This window comes from Eublepharis macularius, chromosome 7 (assembly GCF_028583425.1).
Source record: "Eublepharis macularius isolate TG4126 chromosome 7, MPM_Emac_v1.0, whole genome shotgun sequence".
Taxonomy (NCBI): Eukaryota; Metazoa; Chordata; class Lepidosauria; order Squamata; family Eublepharidae; genus Eublepharis; species Eublepharis macularius.
The window spans coordinates 126103579-126125411 of NC_072796.1; the positions used below are offsets into that span (position 1 = coordinate 126103579).

At 46.9% G+C, this 21833-nt stretch overlaps 1 protein-coding gene across 1 annotated transcript; it reads left to right on the forward strand.

The window, feature by feature from the left end:
• Nucleotides 1-131: 131 nt before the first annotated feature.
• On the forward strand, nt 132-21655 carry RNF139 (ring finger protein 139). Its single transcript, XM_054986041.1, has 2 exons — nt 132-568; nt 19435-21655. Exons 1-2 carry the CDS (start codon nt 385-387, stop codon nt 21171-21173), a joined length of 1923 nt encoding a protein of 640 aa, XP_054842016.1. The 5' UTR covers nt 132-384; the 3' UTR covers nt 21174-21655.
• The last annotated feature ends 178 nt before the right edge of the window (nt 21656-21833 follow it).

Genomic DNA, 21833 nt, shown 5'->3' on the forward strand with positions numbered 1-21833 from the left:
GGGCGGCTCGGCGGGCCTCCCGAAGGCCGCCCGGCCCGCCCGCCCGCTGCTGCGCCCGCTCCTCCTCCTGCTCAGGCGGGCCGGGCATTGTGACGGAGGGCGCCGCGATCCCGCCCCGCGCGGCCCAGAGAGGCGTTGCCGGCCGTTGCCCCTCTCCGGCCGCAGGAAGGGAGCGAGGGACCGGAGCGTGCCCGGCGCTGCTACGATGGCGGCCACCCTGCGGCTGGGCCCTCAACCGGCTGGGCGGCAGCGGGCTGAAGCGGCGGCTGCTGCTGCTGCTGGGCGATAAGCGCCCTCCACACGCCCAACGGCGCCCCGTCCGCCCGCCGCTCTTCCCGCTTCGCCCAGAGACGGACCGGCGGCGGCGGCGGAGGGGTCTCGGGGATGGCGGCCCTGGGCCCCCCTCAGCCCCCGCCCCTGCGGCTGGGCCCGCGGCTCCGGGCCGGCGCGGAGGTGGCGCTGCGGGTGCCCAGCCTCTTCTTCATCGACGCCATCTTCAACTCGGCCCCGGTGCTGCCCGGAGACTCCCTGTGGGTCGGCCTCCTGGGGGGGCTGCTGCGGCTGCTGGGTGAGAGGACCCCCCATTGTTCCCTCCTTTGGTTGCCAACCCCCCACCCATTATCGATTGCCAACTCCCGCTGGGGAAATCCCTGGAGATTTGGGAACAGGGCCTGGGGAGGGTGGGGGTGGGGAGAAATGGTGAGGCCATGGAGGCCTCTCTTCAAAGCTGCCATTTTGTCTAGGGGAACTGAGATCAGTTGCAATTCCTGGAGATCTCTAGGCCCCACCTGGAGGTTGGCAAAGCTAGGAGGGCTCACCCCCCAGTATCCTCCTCCATGGCTTTTCTCCTCTTAGGCTGCAGTAGCCCCTTATTCTCCACCCCCCCCCAATGTGTTAACAGGTTCCCTGCCCTAGGGTTGCAAACTTAGGGTTGGGAAACACCTGGAGATTTTTGGGGAGAGGGTGATGTTTGGCTAGGGAAAAGAACTCGGTAGGGTATAATGCCATGGAGTCCACCCTCCAAAGCAGCCATTTTCTCCAGGGGAACTGATCTCTGTATCTAGAGCTCAACTGGGAGATTTCCAGGCCTTACCTGTTGGTTGGCAACCCAGCCTGCTGCCTCTTCCTCTTTTCCGTCCAACTTCTATGTTTCTTCATTTGTCCGCTTTTAGATGCATGAGCAAGAGAGATCTCCATATGCTTTTTCTGACAAGAATTATCTACCGCATTTTTAAAATCCCACCTTTCCTCCTCAGAATGGCATACCTTCCATTTAGCTTCCATTTGATCCTCACAACTGCCCTGGAGGGAAGTGAGGTGGGAGCTGGTGGTGAGTGACCCAGCAAGCTTCATGATGGCAAAGTGGGGATTTGAACCCAGATCTTAATCCCAGGGCCGAACTCTGTGTCCGTCTGATGTCTTGTCAGATGTGTGTTGGGAGTTTCACATTGGGACCTTAATTCTTGTCTGTGGGAGCCCAACTCAGATTGGAGCCACAGGGAGAGAGGGAACTTAAGCCTGTGCCTGGGCCCAAGCACCCTCTTCTTGTGTGCTACAGTCCTGATCTGAATCAGGCGGCCTCCTGCCTTAGAATCAAACTTTCAACACGGAACTCCTGTCACATTTGATAGGACTGCAGAAGACCAGTCGTAAGGCTGACATATAAACAGTTAGGCCCCTGAGCGAGGTTCAGGTCTTGCTTGTGACGTGAACAGTATAATTTGTAGTGCAGTTGGGCCTCAATGCTCTAAAAAGCATCACTTGATCTCCTGGACAGTCTCTAAGTTATGCTTCACGTTGTCTTAAAACAGATATTTCCCAGTCCCAAATTGCCCCAGAAATACATATTGAAATGGTTGGGGGTGGATGGTTTTAACAACGTTGATTAGACTGGTGCTTAAAGAAAATGACTTGTATTGCATCGTCTTGAAGAGCTGTGCATACTGTAGGCTCAAATGCTGTTGTAGCCACCTGGAAGAAGTTAGATTATATAATTCGTATCAGTATTTCCGCCATCCTAAAGATTTCCAATGAGAGATGCTCACTTTGTATTGCCTCAGTTCTGCCTCCCTGACCACTTTTTTTGTTTTCTGAAATCCTAAGAGGTGTAGTTTACTGAAGCCTGAGTTAGTCTCAGCACTGACTGTACACTGCTCCTCTTCAGATCGCTGCCAAAGTTATTGAAGGCATCTGTCCTCATAGCTTTTTGCTATAAAATGAAACTTAAAAGCTACCCATTGGGGGGTCTTAAGGCTCAGGTTAGCTATACCTTTGCTTATACAATAATAGTTTGGCATAGTCATTTGTTTAATTTCCTAGTGACCTTTAAAAAGCTTGCTTACCCTCACCCTTAATTTTGCAATTTTAGAACTCCTTTATCTGTAGCCCTGGTGTTTCAGTAACTTGTATTGTTTTTAGTATACACTTTACGGATCCGTTGCTGATTAAACCAAGATAAATACAACCTGTTTCAATCATAGTCAGTTTTCATTATGAATGGCAGCTCTTTTTATAGAAAATAATATTCAAAATTGTGTGTAGGTCATATGAGTACAGGGTTCTGTTTTACTATATATGTCAGGTAATGACATATCCATGTGGGTACATCTGTCATATGTACATCTCACATGTTTATGTTGTCATCCCTTTGAGAATCTCAGTTGGGCTCCCATACATGTGATCATTGTTCATAAAGATTTGGTTGCGCACTTTCCCCTGCATAGAATTGCTATCTGCGTAAGAAACATTGCCCTTTAAACAGCCTTGGAAAAAGTATAGTGGTATAGTTTACATGCTTTTTTTCCTACATAGAAGGACTATCTGATATAGGAAATATTGCCGTGCAAAAGAGACCGTGCACCAGGTTTGCAGGTATTTTTCTCATTGCCTGCGATGTGTAAATCTTCTCCCGATGACTGGGTGAAGGAGCTTTCGGAAGTAGGAAGAGCTGTTGCCTTTTTTAAAAGGCATTGATATGCCACAGATAACTCTGTGGGTAGTGCTCTTCCTTGTACATACTCTTGAGCTAGTGCCTTTTGTGGTCTTGTGTGCAAAACTGTTGTAGACAAGCCCCTTAATTCCTAGGCGGTATGCGTGTTAGAAGAATTTAACTGAGAGATCTGTATCCATCTTCATTATTTCATCTTTGGTGTGTCACATTCCTAATTACATTTGAATAAATTTACCTGTCAGCTCCAGTTTAACTTAGAGCAACCCCCTCCAAGCTTTGTCTACATGTGGGGCTTAATTATAACTCTATTAGCTTGACAAGATATTCTGCTGTGCCTAGAGCACATTTTAATGGTAATGTAGATAATAGATTTCCTTTCATGGGACTTGATGTTGCTTTTCCTGTGTCGCTTAATTGTATATTGAGTTAACTCTCAGTATTTCAAGCTGTCATTTGGTATATCCAGACTTAATGAAATGTATTGCCTGTTCCAGGGAGTTGATCATCGTATAAAACAAAAAAAGGAGGGCACATTGTATGTGTAGCTAAGAAAATAAATTATACTAAATAGAAATACACAGACATTGACCTTTAGTGGCACCGTCAGCCAGCCCCCTATGTCATTTGTTTGACATACAGTTCTCTGGTCTCACAATTAGACATCAGAGACTACTCTGTGTAACCACCACCCAAAAGGAAAGTATTATATGATATTACACACGTGTGACTTTACATGGACTTTTTTTGTGCACTAATGGTGGTATTGTTACTTGAGAGCCAGTATGGAGAGCCAGAGTGGTTTTGTCGGTCCCTGGCAGGTAGACCCCTCAAGCCGATCCGCAGTGAACACACGTCGGTTCCAGCAGAAGTAGCTTTATTAGAATCTATGCAGTTCAGGTCTGTACCCCGTCACGGGGTTTGGCAGAAGTGACAATTCAAATCAAGCAGTCTCTGTAATAGTTGATTTTGGCGCGCAAGCTTACACGAGTTCTGTGAGAATCTATTTAGTTATGACTGTGCATCAGGTATACAATAAAGTATTCCCAGCATCTGGGAAGAGTGATGAAAGCTGGCATCTAGACACACCAAGGTCACAGTTAGCTGAGACTTACATATTTCTCTAAGATAACCGGGGAGGCCCGTTCTGGGTTCTAAGCAAGTAACATCTGCAATACGGTTATGAATTATCAGAGAGAGTACACATCAAGTTAGCAATAAGGCAGTATAGCTTCAGCATATTGTAGCACAAGAAATGCAACAAACGGACAACTGTGGCATGGCTGTACACGGACATGGCAGGTTTGAGTGCTGGACTAGGATCTGGGAGACCCGGGTCTGAATCCCCACTCTGCTGTGGAAGCTCACTGGGTGTCTTTGGGCAAGTCACCCACTCTCAACCTAATACACTTCACAGGGTTGTTGTGAGGATAAAATGGAGGAGAGGAGAATAGAGGGGAATGACATTAGCCACTTAGAGTCCCCACTGGGGAGCAAGGCAGAGGAGAGATGAAGGAAATGATTAAATCATTGCTCAGCGTGGCAAGCCGTGTTGGCATGCAGCTAGAAAATGAGCACACTGAGGAAGGAGCACGTTGGAGTAACAGATGGAAAGACATTGGGGAATAAAATGCTCCGGGAGGGCGACTTCCACTGAAGTGACTCATCAGTCTAACCAGAGTAGATATATAAAGGGGGGATGGGACTGTTTGAAGGGTGAAGCTTTTAGGTATTGCACGGGGGGGCGGGGGGCGGAATGCTCTGTTCCACAATCCTATGCCCTGCGGGTCCTATCCAAGTTCCGTAGAGCATGCAAAGCAGAATTGTTTCAGCAGGCTTTTAACCGGCCGTGATATCTCACGGACTCTTTGCCAGTTTTTTTCTTTTTGTATTTGTGGGACCCCTTAATTGTAGTGATGTTTGCAGAGTGGTAAGCGGCAGTACTGCAGCCCAAGCTCTGCTCATGGCCTGAGTTTGATCCTGGTGGAAGCCGGGTTCAGGTAGCCGGCTCAAGGTTGACTCCTCTTCCCGAGGTCGGTAAAATGAGTACCCGGTTTCCTGGGGGTAAAGTGTAGATGACTGGGGAAGGCAATGGCAAGCCACCCCGTAAAAAGTCTGCCAAGAAAACATTGCGATGCAATGTCCCCCCATGGGTCAGTAATGACTCAGTGCTTGCACAGGGGACTACCTTTACCTTTTAATATAATATTTATTCTTGTTTTTAATGTTGTAAACCATTCATTTGAGGGAGAGAAGGTATAAAAATCTAAAAAACAATAAATAAATAAAATGACTTCTTTTGATGGTTACCACTGCTCATGTGATTATAAGATTTTAAACTTTACTGAAACATGGCTCATTCATCCCATTGCAAAGATATCTCAGAATAGGAAAGTGTTTTCAAATTAATCCTGTGTAAATGAGATCTTCCAGGTCTGTTAAGGGATGATCTCTGTTAAGAGAGTTTAATGATAGGATTAAGCGATTGGGACTAAAGGACTACGTTTAAATGATTACTACTTCGAAAGGGTTGAGGAACTGGAACGTCTGTATGATGTGGTGGAAAGTACATATATTTCATACTGTTGAACTTTTCCCAAAGCATTTAGAGCTATACCATAAAACCCTATACTAGATAGGTTAACAAGGTAAATGTGCAGTCCTTGGCTGTTTTTATTCCTTATAGTTCATCTTCGTTCTTCTGTGCCTCCACACATGGGGACTGCGCAGGCGCAGGCCAGCCGCCGGAGAATTTTCTAGAGCTTCCATGGCTCCGAAGGGGCCGTTTGTCGCGCGCCTCAGCGACCGTTTTCCCGCCCAAACGGTCACGTGATCCTCCAGCGACCAACGGCCCCTTCCCTCAGTTCTCTTCTTGCCGCCGCTTGGAGAGAACGTGAGCTTCGTTGCTCTGTGCTTTTTTGTGCTTCGTGCTTTATTCTGACTGATTGCTTGGCTTTTGACTTCGGACTTCGTGACCTCGACTATTCTTCGGATCTCGTTTTGGACTTTGTTGTGGACTCGGTAATTTGACTCGGACTGTTTTTGACCTTCCTTTCGCGTGCCCCTGAAGATGGCCTCAAAGGCTCTCTTCAAGCATTGTCTCCAATGCCACACGAAAATGGCCAAGACCGATGGCCATGAACTGTGCCTGTTCTGTTTGGGGGAGACCCATAATGTGACGGCCTGTAAGATTTGCCAGGGCTTCACCAGCAAGGCCCAGCAGGAGCGCAAGGCCCGACTGAACTCCTCCCTGTGGCAGAAGGTCATGTCCGGAGGCGCTCCGTTGCCCTCCTCCAAGGCCGGCCCAAGCCCCTCTGCCGAACGGCATTCCAGAGCTGGCTCAGTGGCCTCCGCGAGGTCGGGGTCGAAACCGCGTCCCCCGAGTACCTCGGCGTCGAGAGCGGCCTCTCCAGCGCAGGGACCGGTGCGGCCGCCCCGTAGCACATCATCTACCAGGTCGGATCCGAGACCTACGTCGGAACCGAGGATCCTGGTACCGAGTCCCCGGTCGGAACCGACGTCCGGATCGGTTCCGATGAAGCCTAAGAGGTCGAAGCCGAGGTCCCCTTCGAAGGCGAGGAGCGCGTCGGTTCCGAGGTCTTCTTCGGAACCAGCGAAGAAGAAGAAGAAGACCAAGCATCATCGGTCGCCGCGTCCCGCTCCTCAGGAGGAGGTCATCGTGCTTCCTCACACGCCTTCCCCTCACCTGGGCTCCCCGGAGCCAGAAGACATCTCCGTGCAGGTGCCGGATCCGATGGCCTTCGAGACGGTGCCCGCGGAATTCTCGTCAGGGCCGGAGCCGAGCCCGCACCGTCGGAGCCGACCATCGCTTGCCCTTCGGTCGCCGAGGCTGGAACCGAGCCCATCTCGTCGGAGCCGTCCGTCGCCTGTCCGTCCGTCTCCACCTCTGGTCGGTCGTGAGCGGCATGGTTCCGGGGACAGTGTCCGATCAGTCCGGTCCACTGCGTCCCGGCATCGGCAGGCTTCCTACCTCCCCTCGCCATACCGTTGCCAATGGGAGGGGGCACCTGCGGGCTTCTCCGTGTCGGAACCGAGGCCTTCGACGTCGAGGTCGGCGTGGGCTCCCCCTCCGCTCCAGGTTCCGGAATCCCAGCTCGGTTCCGATGAGGAGGATGGGGAGAGCTTTGGCGGCTACCAGTCGGAGTCCTGGTCCGAACCATCGCCAGCTGAGGAGCTAGTGCCATCTGCGGACTCGCCATTCGAGGACCTCCACATCTACGCCGACCAGATGGCAAGGATGGCCAAGGCTCTCGAGATGGACATCTCTTCGGCTGTTCCCCAGACCAAGGACAAGCTCCTCAAACGTATCTATGGGGATAATCCGGCGTACGTTGGCTTTCCCATGCTCGAGGGTATTGAGGAGATTGTGGAGAAGGTGTGGCAGGTGCCCTGTGATCAACCTCCAACGTCCAAGCGCATCGAGCAGCTTTACAAGATCAAGCAGGGCACCTGGCCGGCGTTGGTGAAACACCCTCCACCTTCCTCCTTGGTCACAGAGGAATTCAACCCCCGACGGTCGGGTCACTCCTCGGTGCCTGCAGATAAAGAGGGCAGAAAGCTTGATGCCATGGGCAGGCGCCAGTACATCGTCGCTTCGCTGGGTCTGAGGATTGCCAACTACCAGACCATCATGGCAGGGTACCAGCTGTACCTCTGGGAGAAGTTGGCGTCCTATACCCGGGACCTCCCTCCTGAGCAGAAGGCTGTGGTGTCCCTGCTGCAAACAGAGGCTGTCCGGCTGTCTAAACAGCAAATGAACGCTGGGAGCCACGCTGCTGACACTGCGGCTAGGGGGATGGCGTCGGCGGTGGTCCTCAGGCGCCACTCCTGGTTGCGGTCTACGGCCCTGTCCCAGGAGGTGCGTTCCAGGGTAGAGAGCATGCCCTTTGAAGGGGACTCGCTGTTCTCCAAATCGACCGACGAGACCCTGAAAAAGAAAAAAGAGGACAGGCAGACGGCGCGGTCCTTGGGTCTGGCTCCAGCGGCCATGCCCTCCTCCAGGTCACGGTACGCTCCCCGGTCCGGCCCTTACCACTACCAGGGCAGATACCAACAGCAGCGGCCGGGCTACCATCAGTATCCTGCCTACCAGCAGCGGCCTTACCCTCCCGCACAACAGCAGAGGAGGCGTCGGCCCTTCAAGCCTCGTCAGGCACAGCAACCGGCCCAGCAGAAAGACCAGCAGGGCGCCGGGAAGCAGTACTGACGGGTCGCGCCAGCCGTATCCCCGAACTTTTCGGACAGACTTAGTCCACTCCTCTCTGAGTGGGAGTCAATAACATCTGACTCATGGGTCTTAACGATTGTTGAACTGGGATACGGGCTGGAGTTTGTTGAGCTGCCTAGATGCAGTTCACCCCTGACAGCTGTCAATAACACTATGGCCGAGCTGGATGCGGAGATCGTGTCGCTCTTGGCCAAGGGTGCTGTGGAAGAATTGCCCTATGAGGACTCTGTAAAGGGTTTCTTCTCTAGGTTCTTCCTGGTCCCTAAGAAGGATGGGGGCTTACGTCCCATTTTAGATCTGAGGGGCCTTAATGCCTTCCTCAAGGTGACCAAATTCAAGATGGTTACGTTGGCGGCTGTGATCGCCTTGCTGAAACAGGGGGATTGGTTTGCGGTTCTTGACTTAAAAGACGCATACTTTCACGTGGGCATACGGAAGGAGCACAGGAAATACCTGAGCTTTGTTTACCGGCAAAGGGTTTTCCGGTATAAGGTGCTCCCCTTTGGCCTGTCCACTGCCCCACGAGTGTTCACTAAATGTGTGGCCCCTGTGGTTTCCTTCCTACGGGAAGAAGGCTGTACCATCTTTCCGTACCTCGATGACTGGCTCATCATGGCTGAATCGGAGTCTAGGCTGGTGCAGGACATTGACTTGGTACTTAGCACTTGCCAACGCCTGGGGCTCCTGGTGAACTTGGAGAAATCCAAACTGGTGCCCAACTGCAAGGTGTCCTACATTGGTGCACTATTAGACTCTGTGGAGGGTAAGGCCCTGCTCCCCTTGGAGAGGGCTCGGTCCCTAAAGGGTCTAGTGTCCATGTTTAAAAGGAACCGATTCCAGTCTGTGCGCACTATCCAGTGCCTACTAGGGCATATGGCAGCGGCCACCTCTGTGGTGCCTTTCGCTAGGCTGCGTATGCGCCCTCTCCAGAACTGGTTTGTGCGGAGGTACGATGCTCTGCTGCACCCTCCGTCCCTCAAATTCTCTATCCCAAGGGTCGTCCTCTCCTCCTTGGACTGGTGGCTGTCTGATGACAACTTGTTTAAAGGGACCCCTTTTGGGTATCAACACCATGACATCACGGTTACCACTGATGCCTCTCTGTTGGGATGGGGGGCTTACTGTGGTGATGTGTCTGTGCAAGATGTCTGGTCTGACAGGGAAAAGACCCTCCATATCAATGTGCTTGAACTAAGGGCCATTCGTTTCGCACTTGTGTCTCTTACAGCACTGCTGAGAAATCGTCAGGTGTTGGTGTAGACGGACAACACGACTGCCATGTACTACGTGAATCAGCAGGGGGGCACAGTGTCCATGGCCCTGTGCCGGGAAGCCACACTCACTTGGCAGTGGGCTATCAAGAACGGCGTGTCGCTCCGTGCTATACACGTGGCTGGGTCGGACAATGCCCGGGCAGATGCCCTCAGCAGGGTCCCTTTACTGGACCACGAGTGGGAACTGAACGTAGAGTGCGTTGGGCCGATCTTCCAGATGTGGGGTCATCCAGTGATAGACGTGTTCGCCACTGCGGCGACCACCAAGGCCCACACGTTCTGTTCCAGGGCAGGGAGCGACCCCCTCTCTATTGGGGATGCCTTCCAGTTTACGTGGACGCAGGGCTTGCACTACATGTTTCCTCCGTTCCCCTTGATTCCCAGGGTCCTGTGCAAGATAGAGGAGGACGGGACGGACTGCATCCTGGTGGCCCCCTTCTGGCCACGGCAGGTTTGGTTCCCGAAGCTCCTGCAGATGTCCCAACGGACGTATGTGAGTCTGCCCCCTCGGCAAGACCTTCTCCTAAACGGGAGCCTGGTCCACCACGATCCCAGGAAGCTGCACCTAACGGCTTGGCGGATCGTTCCTCCCCGATAGGCTTTACTGACGAGGTACAGAGGTTCCTCCTGAATGCTCGTCGGCCATCCACTAGGCGCGCTTATGCGGCCAAGTGGCGCAGGTTTGAGCTCTGGGCACTTGCCAGAGGGGTGGTGCCTGACAGCAGTCCCTTGGGGGTTGTGTTCGAGTATTTGTGCCACTTGCGTGGCCTGGGTTTGAAGGTGTCCTCCCTCAAGGTCCACCTGGCAGCGATATCAGCTGCTCACACCCGTGTTGAGGGTGCTACGGTGTTTTCTCACCCACAATCCCGCCAGTTCCTTAAGGGCATGTACAATCTTTACCCACCTGTGTCGGCGCCAGTGCCTCAGTGGTCACTGTCCTTGGTGCTCTCACGTCTCATGTTGCCTCCATTTGAACCAATGGCTACCTGCCCCTTGGATATGCTATCCTACAAGGTGGCGTTCTTGGTGGCCGTCACATCGGCCAGAAGGGTCAGTGAGCTGTCTGCGCTGCGGTCTGACCCTCCCTTTCTTGTGTTTCATCCCAACAAGGTGGTCCTGCGTCCCTGCCTTGAGTTCCTGCCCAAGGTGGTGTCCGCCTTCCACCTCTCGCAGGATATCTCACTGCCTGCATTCTTTCCTCAACCCTCCTCTAAGGGGGAAAAGGCCCTCCATACCCTAGACTTGAAGAGGGCCCTAGCCTATTACCTGGATAGGACGAAGGGATTCCGCTCCAGTCCTCACCTGTTTGTATGTTTTGGGGCCAAGGACAAGGGTAACAGGGCTTCCTCACAGACCCTGTCTAGGTGGATTGTGACGGCCATTAGCAAGGCCTATTCCCTGGCAGGGGTGGCTTGCCCGCTTCATGTCAGAGCCCACTCCACGCGGTCCCAAGCATCCTCTTCGGCACTCCTCAGGGGGGTGCCCCTGGTTAACATTTGTAAAGCAGCCACATGGTCCTCTGCAGACACCTTTGTCAGGCATTACGCCGTTGATGTCAATGCGGAGCAGGATGTATCTGTGGCCAAGGCTGTCTTACACTCCCTCTTTTCCTGAGGGAGTTTTGGTATGACTTTCTTGGCGTACCTGTTGGGTACCCTTGAGTGAAAGTGTGTATATATGTACCTGGGGGTGTGTATATATGTAAATATTGGGTATTTATGTGTCCTTACACAGTATCTTTACATAGATGTATATATGCATATCTATTTATTGTTGTTCTTGTTTGCTTAATAAAATTGTGTTGGACTTCACCCCCGCCTTCCTTATTGTGTGAAGCTTGGTACACTCCCATGTGTGGAGGCACAGAAGAACGAAGATGAAAACAGGGTTAACATACCTGTAACTTATGTTCATCGAGTTCTTCTGTGCTGACACACAACCCTCCCTCCTACCCCGCTGTGAACTCCAATGCACAATAATGTGATGGCTGTAACGGAAATCGGTGTTTTTAAGGTGTTATGGCTGAGGTGTGTTGGTCAAGCGGCGGCAAGGGAGAACTGAGGGAAGGGGCCGTTGGTCGCTGGAGGATCACGTGACCGTTTGGGCGGGAAAACGGTCGCTGAGGCGCGCGACAAACGGCCCCTTCGGAGCCATGGAAGCTCTAGAAAATTCTCCGGCGGCTGGCCTGCGCCTGCGCAGTCCCCATGTGTGTCAGCACAGAAGAACTCAATGAACATAAGTTACAGGTATGTTAACCCTGTTTTAATTTACACAAATCTTCTTTAGGATGCCATTATTCATTTGGATCAGTTTATGGGAAAAAATTGATGTCACTAAGATTACTGGTTTAAAAGTCTTGATTCAGGAAGAGTAGCTAAATCACAGGAGTCCTGGATCCTTTGGGGGGACTGAAAATCGTTCCCTAGTTTCCTAATTATTTTAATGTCAACACTTATCCCATATTTGGAAGCCTGCCTAATGTTATTACTTGGCTCTGTGCCAGTTTCAAAATAGTATCAGAGATAGCTGAAGAGGAAAAGAGCAAATCTCCTGATTATGAAAAGGCTGATGATATAACGTGTTCCACAGATTGCAGTGGATTGTATCCAATGAAACTTTTCACCTGTTCAACAGAACTGTCTTGTCTCCTTTTACTGTAGCATGCTGCTCAATCTCCCCTTAAATGCTTCTCCCGGTAATTAGTGCACTTCTAGGACCCCTGTGGGGTGTGGCGTGGGAGGGAGAAATCGGCAAAAGTTTTAGATATAAGCACTGTTTGGGGGATCTTTTCTCCCCAGGAATCTTTAAATATGCTCATGATGACATCTGATTATGTTCTTTTATTGAGTACTTTGTATATACTTGAGCCAACACGATTTGTTTAAGAAAAACCTGTTAAGAAAATGTTTAACATCTCTTGAGTTTGAATTGCTGAAAAGTGATGCTATCTTTGGATCTAACATGCTTTTCTCGGGAAGCCTACTCTGAAATCAGTGAGACTTCTCTGTGACTGACTTGTCCCATGGAACTTAATTGTGGCTAACTTTCTCTGGGTTGGGCCCATAGTCCAGTAAAGTGGTAACTGAGGGTTTTGCTACTGTTATACTAGGAACACCTGAAAGCCAGTTTGGTGTAGTGGTTCAGAGCGGCAGGACTCTAATCTGGAGAACAGGGTTTGATTCCCCACTCCTCTGCTTGAAGCCAGCCGGGTGACCTTGGGACAGTCACAGCTTTCTCCGAGCTCTCTCAGCCCCACCCACCTCCCAGGGTGATTGTTGTGAGGATAATAACAACACACTTTGTAAACTGGTTTGAGTGAACATTAAGTTGTCCTGAAGGGCAGTATATAAATCAAATGTTATTATCTGAAAAGGAAATTGAGCCATTTGTTGGTTTTGGATCAGAGACTGAACTTCCATAATGAGTTCTGCACTGTCATGGAACTAAGCTGGAACTCTTAGATGTGCTAGCTTATTTTAGTAATGAGTAGGATATTGGGTAACCATGAATCATGAGTCAGAACAGGATGAACCTAAGGTGCCGGCCGTTGCCCGATACCCAGAAATGTTTTGTTGGTGTCTAATTTCAGATTCTGTTTTCTTGATTGGAATTTGGTCATAAACAACTCCTTGTAAGATGATGGAAGTGCTTCTGCTTTACAATTGATTGGGCAGAGATTTTAAGGAAAATTCCTATTGTGACAGGTTATGCCCTTCTTAGTTGTAGGATAAGGGTTTTACCTTGTTAGTTCCAATTAAAATATTTTTGGGTAGACGTTGGAAAGATTCTAAAATCCCGAAGGGAAAAGTCGATGATGCCGAGCGTGGGCTGTTACAGTAACTAAGATCCCTGATAAGTACCCTTCATAAACATACCTAGTTGTATGGAAACAAGGTTATTTGCTGCCATAACTATTCTGTGCTCTTTAGGTTCTCCTCTCCAGCCTCGAAGCTTTAGTTGTTGCACTAAACATAGTATGTGGTGACCACTTGAGTTGCTGTTGCATCAGAAAATTTTCTGCTATGTTGTAACTCAAAAACAGTAAAATGGGATAAATGGCTGTTTAGGGGAGATACTGGTATCTACACTTACTGACTGAGTGCTATCCTGAAAATACATTCCGTCATGATGAATAAACTAATTTCTTAACCAGTTGCCTTCTTTGCTGGTTCCAATATTACTTAAATGGCGCTTTTTAAAGCAATTATGGAATTATGAGAACTTAGGCTAGAGCTGGCTTTTTGTAGTAATGACAACCAGCATTACCCCACTATTTATTTATACACTACAGCACTTTTGTCATTGCTTTAACAACATCACAAAACCTGTGGAGAGGTTTGGATTAGATTTTGTGGTAGCAATGATTAAAAACCATGGTCATTAATTATGAAACTTGAAGGCTGAAAAAACAGTGTGACTCTTAAATTTTTGGGCGGACTCCTAGAACCAAAGAAAATCTGTTACGGCCTGGTTTATATGCTTATGTATATAGGCATGCACTTGGATCCGGCGCTAAAACAGTTTGGGCAGCTTAGGACGGTTGACCAGCTATAAGCTTTCCAGGAAAAATAACCTGCCAAAATTCATGCTTTAGTTGTGGCCAGATTTGACTACAGCAACACACTTTATATTGGTCCCATCTTTCCGTATCACTTTCAGTGGAAGACTGTCAGCTGTTTGAAACAGGGTCTCTTAAACTGTGGTACCAGGATTATGAAACGTCCTCCCCAGGGATACCGTGCCTTGTGCCTTCCCTGACATTTCTTTGTTGGTTGAACACTTTTTTTCCCCTTTAGGAGAACACACTATAGTGAGAGCTAATTCTTTGCAGTTAATCCTTTAAAATAGTGGCAGAAATGTATGTTCCAGTTTAGGTACTCATTTCTTCCTTTCCTGGGCCAGTATAAGTTGTCTCTATTTTCAGTAAGCAAAAGGTCAGTGTTATAAACAAGTTATTTTAAGCCGGAAGAGGAGAAGCTAACAAGTATTCAACCTGAGCATCTTCTGGGCATTTGCCTGCCCCAAGACGAGTGGCGGGGAAGCCTGTCTGTTCAGTAGTCAACAGTTGAGACCCCCAGTGACACCCTTGATACATCTTAAGACATTTGCTGCTGCAACTGTTCTGTCTCCCTTAATGTCCCGCCTCTATCCCAAATTTATAACCCATAGTTGTTGCACAAAATATGGATGTAGCATAACTGCTTAAGGTGATGGTGCACCAGAAACGTTTCTGCTGCGTTGTGGATCAAAACCAAGCCGAATTCATTGTGTGGTTCCTTAGGATAAGTGCTGGTATGCACACCGAGTGCGGTGGATCCAGCCATCCTCCACGTAGATTTTATACAAGCTAAGGATCCTTCCTTCAACAAGTGGCTGTTTCTCAAATGGAAGAGCCACTTAAGTTGGAGGAAGGGTCTTTAGACGGGAGGAAGGCTTCAGTCTTGAGCAAAAAGGAAAGGTGGGGTATCAATATTTTACTAAATAATTAAAATGTGCTCGGTGAAGTGGTAAGATAAGGCTAAGAACATGTCCTAAGAACATTTTACTGGGAATAAAATGGGACTTATTTCTGAATAGCCTTGCTTAGGATTGCTCCCCTACAGCAGTAAGTGGTCTCATAGGCCATTTCCCGTGCAATCCTATGGTGAGTTACTCCAGTTTAAGCACATTGGAGTCAGTAGACTTAGACTGGAGTAACTCTCCATAGGATTGCACTGCTAGTCCCCTAAACATACCCAAGTCCTTCAGCCTTTCCTTGTAACACTTGTTTTCCAGCCCCCTGATTATTTTGGTTGCCATTTCAATTTGTTTATATCTTTCTTGAAGTGCAGTGTCCAGAACTGGACACAGTATTCCAGATGATGTCTGCTGAGTGGGCTATTACTGTTTTATGCTTTGCTTTTATTATTGCAGCCTAAATTTGCACTAGCCCTTTCTGCAGCCACATCACACTGCTGACTCCTGTTCAGTTTGGGTGAAATGCTGAGCCACAAATATCAAGATAGATATCCTCCATGCAACACCTGTGCACTTGATTGTTTATTCACACAGCACAGCACAGCAACCTTTATTGGCATATTGTTTATTCCATCACAGCATTCTTATGGACCAGTAATGTGGTTAGTCTAGTAGGATTTATTCTTGACAAATCCGTCTTCTACTCATCAATGAATTGTTTTTAAGACACCTACAAACTGGCCACTTTATAAACTGCTGTAGAGTCTTCCCTAGTATCGAAGTCTATTGTTCCCTAGATCCTCCTTTTCTCTTTTTGAAAATTGAGACAAATATTTGCCCATTTGCAATCTTGTGGCCCTTCTGGACTTCTCCAGGATCATAGACAGAGGTACTGAGAATGTGTCAGCAAATGTGTTTAGTACCCTAGGGTACACTTCATCTGGCCCAGAAGACTTGAGCGCAGTTAAGGTATTCCCTGCACAGCTCTTAACAATCTTGAGCTGCAGTCCTGCCCCTTCACTGTTCATTCTTAAGCTGCGAGGTTGCAGGCAGTTCCTCTTTTGGGAGAACATGAAGGCAAAGAACAGTTGAGAAGTTCTGTCTTCTCTTGGTTAATATTCCACCAATTCCGCTGAGCTGTGGGCCTTCCATCTCTGTTTCCCCCACCCGCATGTGTTGCTCTTCCTGATATACAATTTGGATGAAAAGACAAACTGCAGTTTGCTGGGATTGTAGATTCCTTTGGTTTTTGAGCTTCTCTTGAGGGAGAAGGGGAGGGGGGGAGTTTGATGGCCTGAGTGCTTTCCAGGAACAGTCTTTAAAGCATGATTTGCTTGCAGCCTCGGCTCACAATCTCTGCTTGTTTTAGTTGTTGCTGCTTTTAACACAGGCCTGCACAACTTACGACTTGCAAGCCAAATGCCGCCCATCAGAGGCTGAGTAACCTGTTGAGACCTCTGGGACATTAACCAGTCTGTTAAGCACCTGAGAATGGAAGGTTGGCGGCTGTATTCAGCATGCTGTACGCACGACTTCTGTAGGTGGGCCATCTGATTCAACATGAGTGACCAAAGCTTGGGCACTGTGTGTTCCCAAGGATGAGTCAACAGCGCTTTGACGTTTGATGATCATTCTGTCTCTCCTAGAAAAGAATGTCTTAGTTTGTTCTTTTAGCAAATGGACTCAATTATTTATTCATTAGTTTAAAATTATACCCTGAGTTTACTCTTGGCATACTTAAATGTTTTGCTTATTGCTGCCTTGATTTGACTTTGCATAACTTCCTAAAGTTTCAGGTATTTTGATTTAGCCAGTTGCAGTTTAAATTTGTCTTAAATGACTGCCATTTGTTGAAAATGCATTTAGTAGCTGATTGCGCCTATTTGAGCAGACCAGTTCATTTGGCATATTTCTAACGTTACTGTTGATTCTCCCAGCTATTTCTGTTTGCCAGTGATAAAATGCCAGAGTTCACATGCGCCTGCACACACACTCACGATGTTTCCAGTATTCTGACTGCAAATTTTAGTTTTACTAGAATTGAGTAGATTTCATTATGCTGGACGGATTATGGTCTTATTTTCCTGGGTTTAATGAGTCCCACTTACTACCTCCAACAATTGCATCTTGTCCCTTTGCAGCTATGACATATTGCTGGTTAGGGATTTAGGGGGAGTAGAGCCCCCCCCCCTTCTCGCCTGCAGTTCTGAAATAGGAAATGATGGGCGACAATAGAATAACCTGTTTATGAAGTTTTCTCTTTGAGTGAAATAATGCTTTAAGCTGTGTTTTGAAATTATATTGTTACAACCACTGCAAAGGTGGTAATAATGTTAGTGATGTTTGGGATTACTAAAGAAGCAACACTCTTCAAGAAAAGTTAGTGTTGCAGAATGCATAGCAAAGGGGGTTTTTGGTCCAGGAGGGCAACCTGGGCGCCCACCAAGAGCAAATTTCTACAAGTGGGTGAGGGCTTTATGCAACATGCTCTTTCTCTCTTGCTTGCCATTGGCCTTAGATTCCTTTTGCATCTGGTGAAATAGTGTGAGGAATGTTTGGAACAAATCCATACAAGGCCCAAGAAACAAATACACAGGCACACTTCAGATAGAAGTAATAGACCCAAAATATTTATGCTGGAATGAAATGTATAGTCTTAAGGTGCCAGGAAACCCCTCATGGATTAGGCACAGTTTACATTTGTATTCATATGTATATGTGTGTGTGTGTGTGTGTGTGTATTTTTGTAATAAAGGTATTCTTAGTTTTGAATATAAAATTATGCCAAATAGTACAATTGTAGAGGTGTACAGTCTTTCAGTGCCATCCTACAGTTACATCCTTATAAATCCATTGATGTCTATGGGCTGGGTTAGAAGGGTGTAAGTACTGTAAAATAGCAAATTAAGGTTTGATTAGAAAAAGGATGTTGCATATTTAGCCCTCTCCTTGGGGTGTGTGTGTGGGGGTGGGTGGGGGGGTGGGGGGGGAATGGAAAGGCAAAAAGCCCATTCTTCCCCCAGCACCCCAAACCAAATTTCAAGATTTAGAGAGATTTTATTTGTTTCAACCTGAGGTTTCATTGTTCTTCTGCAATTCTTTTTCTGATGACTCCTCGACTAATTTAAAACAATGTTTTATTAATTCCCAAAGAGAGAGCCTTATATTTTATAGTCATCCACTTCGTTTTTTCCCCTGGGGGTTAGGAAGAAAACTTTATCTAAATATAAAGTATAATAACAGCATTTGATTTATATACCGCCCTTCAGGACAACTTAACATCCACTCAGAGTGGTTTACAAAGTGTGCTGTTGTTATCCTCACGACAATCACCCTGTGAGGAGGGTGGGGCTGAGAGAGCTCTGAGAAGCAGTGACTGACCCAAGGTCACCCAGCTGATATATGATAGCAGGCTAAGTGTGAAGATTTTGCATAATAGATGAGCTAAATTTTGGGGCAATATGAATAATTTTCAGGCAATATGAACAATTGGGTCTATAGGGAAAATCCAAAGAACAAGTTTTTTCCTCCCACAAGGTAAAGATGTTTTTCTCATACATATACTGCATTCTGCAAAATTCACATGATTCTTCCGCTAATGATTTCCATTCATTGACTGCCTCTTCCAGTCATTTTGAACCTAAACTTGACAAACAGTGGCTTGAATCCAGGGAACTGTGGATGGAGGAGAGCTTGCATAATAGATGTTGGATGCCCCTTGTACTCACTGCAGCCTTCTATGTTTTCCCAAAAAAACTATTTGTGACGTTCCAAGGACCCACAGGAACTGTGCTTGACAGCCTGTTGTTATCCATGTTATTGATATGCTTATTCTCTGGTAAAATTCCACAAGAAATGTCATTTTTAGTCTGTAGTTAAATATGATTGTATAACCATAAGATCATTGGTAACCATCTTGTGGTCATACCTCTTATATAATGGAATGCTAAAGACCACTGTGATTTGTATAATACGAGAATGCAATTTGCTTATGATACAATTGCTATTTTAATAGGTTTCTGCTGATGTCAGCTATGATCCATCACAAATTCCCAGCTCCCCAAGCCCTTATCTGTTTGCAGTATTTCATGTTATAGTAATATACTGTACTTGCGGCAAGGTACTCTGGTGCCTAGATGTCCAGTGCCATCCTCAGAAGAGCTACACTCCCCCAAGCCCATTGACTTCAGTGGACTTAGAGCAGTGTAAGTCTGCTTAGGATGGCACTGTTGCAGACGGTGGCCTCACAGATGCCATCTAGGCTTTGCTTAGCATTTGGAATAAGTGGTGTTCAGTTGTCTGTTATATACCCAAGAGTTTATACGGTGAGCTATAGGGAAGCTAGTTGTTGCTTAAATGGAAAACAGCTCCAGAGTAGTGTATTCAAAGTCCTGTAGAAAGAGCACACTAAAACTAGCAAACGGTCAAAATAAATGCATGTTTAGTGATTTAAAGTCACTGTATGCTTGTTAAAGTGTTTAACTCTTTCTCCTTTTTCTTCTTTTTAGGTGTCTTTGTATCCAGTATCGTTCTAGTTCTTTCACAAAGATCACTTTTCCAGTTTTATATGATCAGCTCTGCATTTCTGCTGGCCGCAACATCAGTGTTGGTGAACTATTATGCTTTTTTGCACATAAACTTCCACAGTGCCTATTACACAGAAGCTTTTGGAGTCCCTCTCCTGCCTCATAAAGGACCTTCCCTGTGGATGGCACTCTCTGTCCTTCAGCTTGCCTTTGGAATTGGCTACGTTGCACTGTTAAATATCCAGTCCATATACTCTCAGCTGATCATACTGGATTTATTGATTCCCGTTGTAGGCTTGATCATTGAACTCCCTTTACACATCAGGCAGATTTTAGTCTATATCTCAGGCTTCATATTGACATTTTACACCCTGGCCATTTTAGTTTCTAAAATGAAACGGTTCTACTACTCCACGCGGTATGTCTATCTCCTTGTAAGGCACATGTATCGCATTTATGGATTACAGTTGTTGTTGGAAGATACATGGAAAAGGATCCGTTTCCCAACTGTACTACGTGTCTTTTGGTTAACAAGACTTACAGCCCAGGCCGTTGTGCTAATTTATGTTGTCAAGATGGCAGAGGCTGATGCAGGTGTGAAATTCTACATGATTTCTTGGGACAATTTTTGGGAAATACTTTGCAGCCTTATTATTAGTGGGTGTGATTCAACTTTAACTGTATTAGGCATGAGTGCTGTAATTTCCTCTGTAGCTCATTATCTGGGGCTTGGCATTTTGGCCTTTATAGGCTCTACAGATGAAGATGACAAGAGGCTTGGTTTTGTGGCCCCCGTTTTATTTTTTATTTTGGCCCTGCAGACTGGTTTAAGTGGGCTAAAGCCGGAAGAGAGACTAGTGCGCTTGAGTCGCAACATGTGCCTTTTGCTAACCGCAGTCCTGCATTTTATCCATGGAATGACAGATCCTGTCCTAATGTCTCTGAGTGCCTCCCATGTGTCCTCCTTTCGCAGACACTTCCCAGTACTTTTTGTCTCAGCTTGCCTCTTTGTTCTTCCAATCTTGCTCAGTTACATGCTTTGGCACCACTATGCACTAAATACATGGCTGTTTGCAGTTACAGCATTCTGTGTGGAACTCTGCCTGAAGGTTATTGTTTCTATCACTGTGTATGTACTGTTCATGATCGATGGCTACTATAATGTCCTATGGGAAAAGCTCGATGATTACGTCTACTATGTTCGATCCACGGGCAATATTATTGAGTTTCTATTCGGGCTAATAATGTTTGGAAATGGTGCTTACACCATGATATTTGAATCAGGAAGCAAAATCCGGGCATGTATGATGTGTTTGCATGCCTATTTCAACATCTACTTGCAAGCAAAGAATGGTTGGAAAACTTTCATAAATCGCAGGACTGCTGTTAAGAAAATCAACTCACTTCCTGAAGTCAAAGGAGAGAGATTACGTGAAATAGATGATGTGTGTGCAATCTGCTACCATGAGTTTACTACATCTGCTCGTATTACTCCATGCAATCACTACTTCCATGCACTTTGCCTTCGGAAATGGCTCTATATTCAAGACACTTGTCCAATGTGCCATCAGAAAGTTTATATTGAGGATAAGGAGAATACCAACGCCTCAAACAACAATGGTTTTGTTGCACGTGATGAAAATGAACCTAATGAAAATCTTGAAGACAGTGACGGTACTGACAGCGAGGAGGAGGAGGAAGAGACTGATGGCTTGACTTAGCCTGTCCTCGCGATTCTGGAATCGCACCCTGAACATCAAACCTCATGGTTTAAAATGTCATGTACTGAACACTGCAGGTGTGTGTTAATAGTGACATTCAACAATGGAATAAAAGTTTCACTCCATCAGTGTGTATCTAAGCACAAGAACAGTATCTCAAAATGTTGAATCTGTGAATGGGTTGTCAGTTTACTGTGATGTGCTACTGTAAATATACCTCTGATTACTGCTGGTCTCTTTTGTGACCACGTTAAACTTTATGTACATTATTGTACATGGAATAAAATGTTTTTGCTTATTTTTAAAAAGAAGCTGAACAAAACACTTCTTAATTGGTAATGCAATTATAGTGTGAATATTGTGTCAAAAATTTTCTGCAGATTGGTAAATTTTAAGGAAATGGATTTTTAAAAATGCCCTGACTTATTTTCAGGGTTTCAAGAAGGCAACGTTTAGAGCAAATAAAAAAAAAAACTCATTTAAAACCCTACCAAGGTATCATTCTTGTCTTGACAGACAAAAATAAAGTTTTAACGTTCCTGCTTAACATTTGTGGAGGAGAAATGTGGACATAAACAGCCCTCCCCCAATACATGTAGCATGTCTTATGCCGTCTTCACTTACATGGGAGAAAAAGCTGCATTTGAATTAATGTGGTTA

What these genes read in the sequence shown, in the direction of transcription:
- RNF139 (XM_054986041.1), top strand. Translation starts at nt 385, where the DNA reads ATGGCGGCCCTGGGCCCCCCTCAGCCCCCGCCCCTGCGGCTGGGCCCG. An exon ending in GGGGCTGCTGCGGCTGCTGG is followed by an intron (nt 569 to 19,434) that starts GTGAGAGGACCC and finishes TCTTCTTTTTAG; the next exon opens with GTGTCTTTGTATCCAGTATC.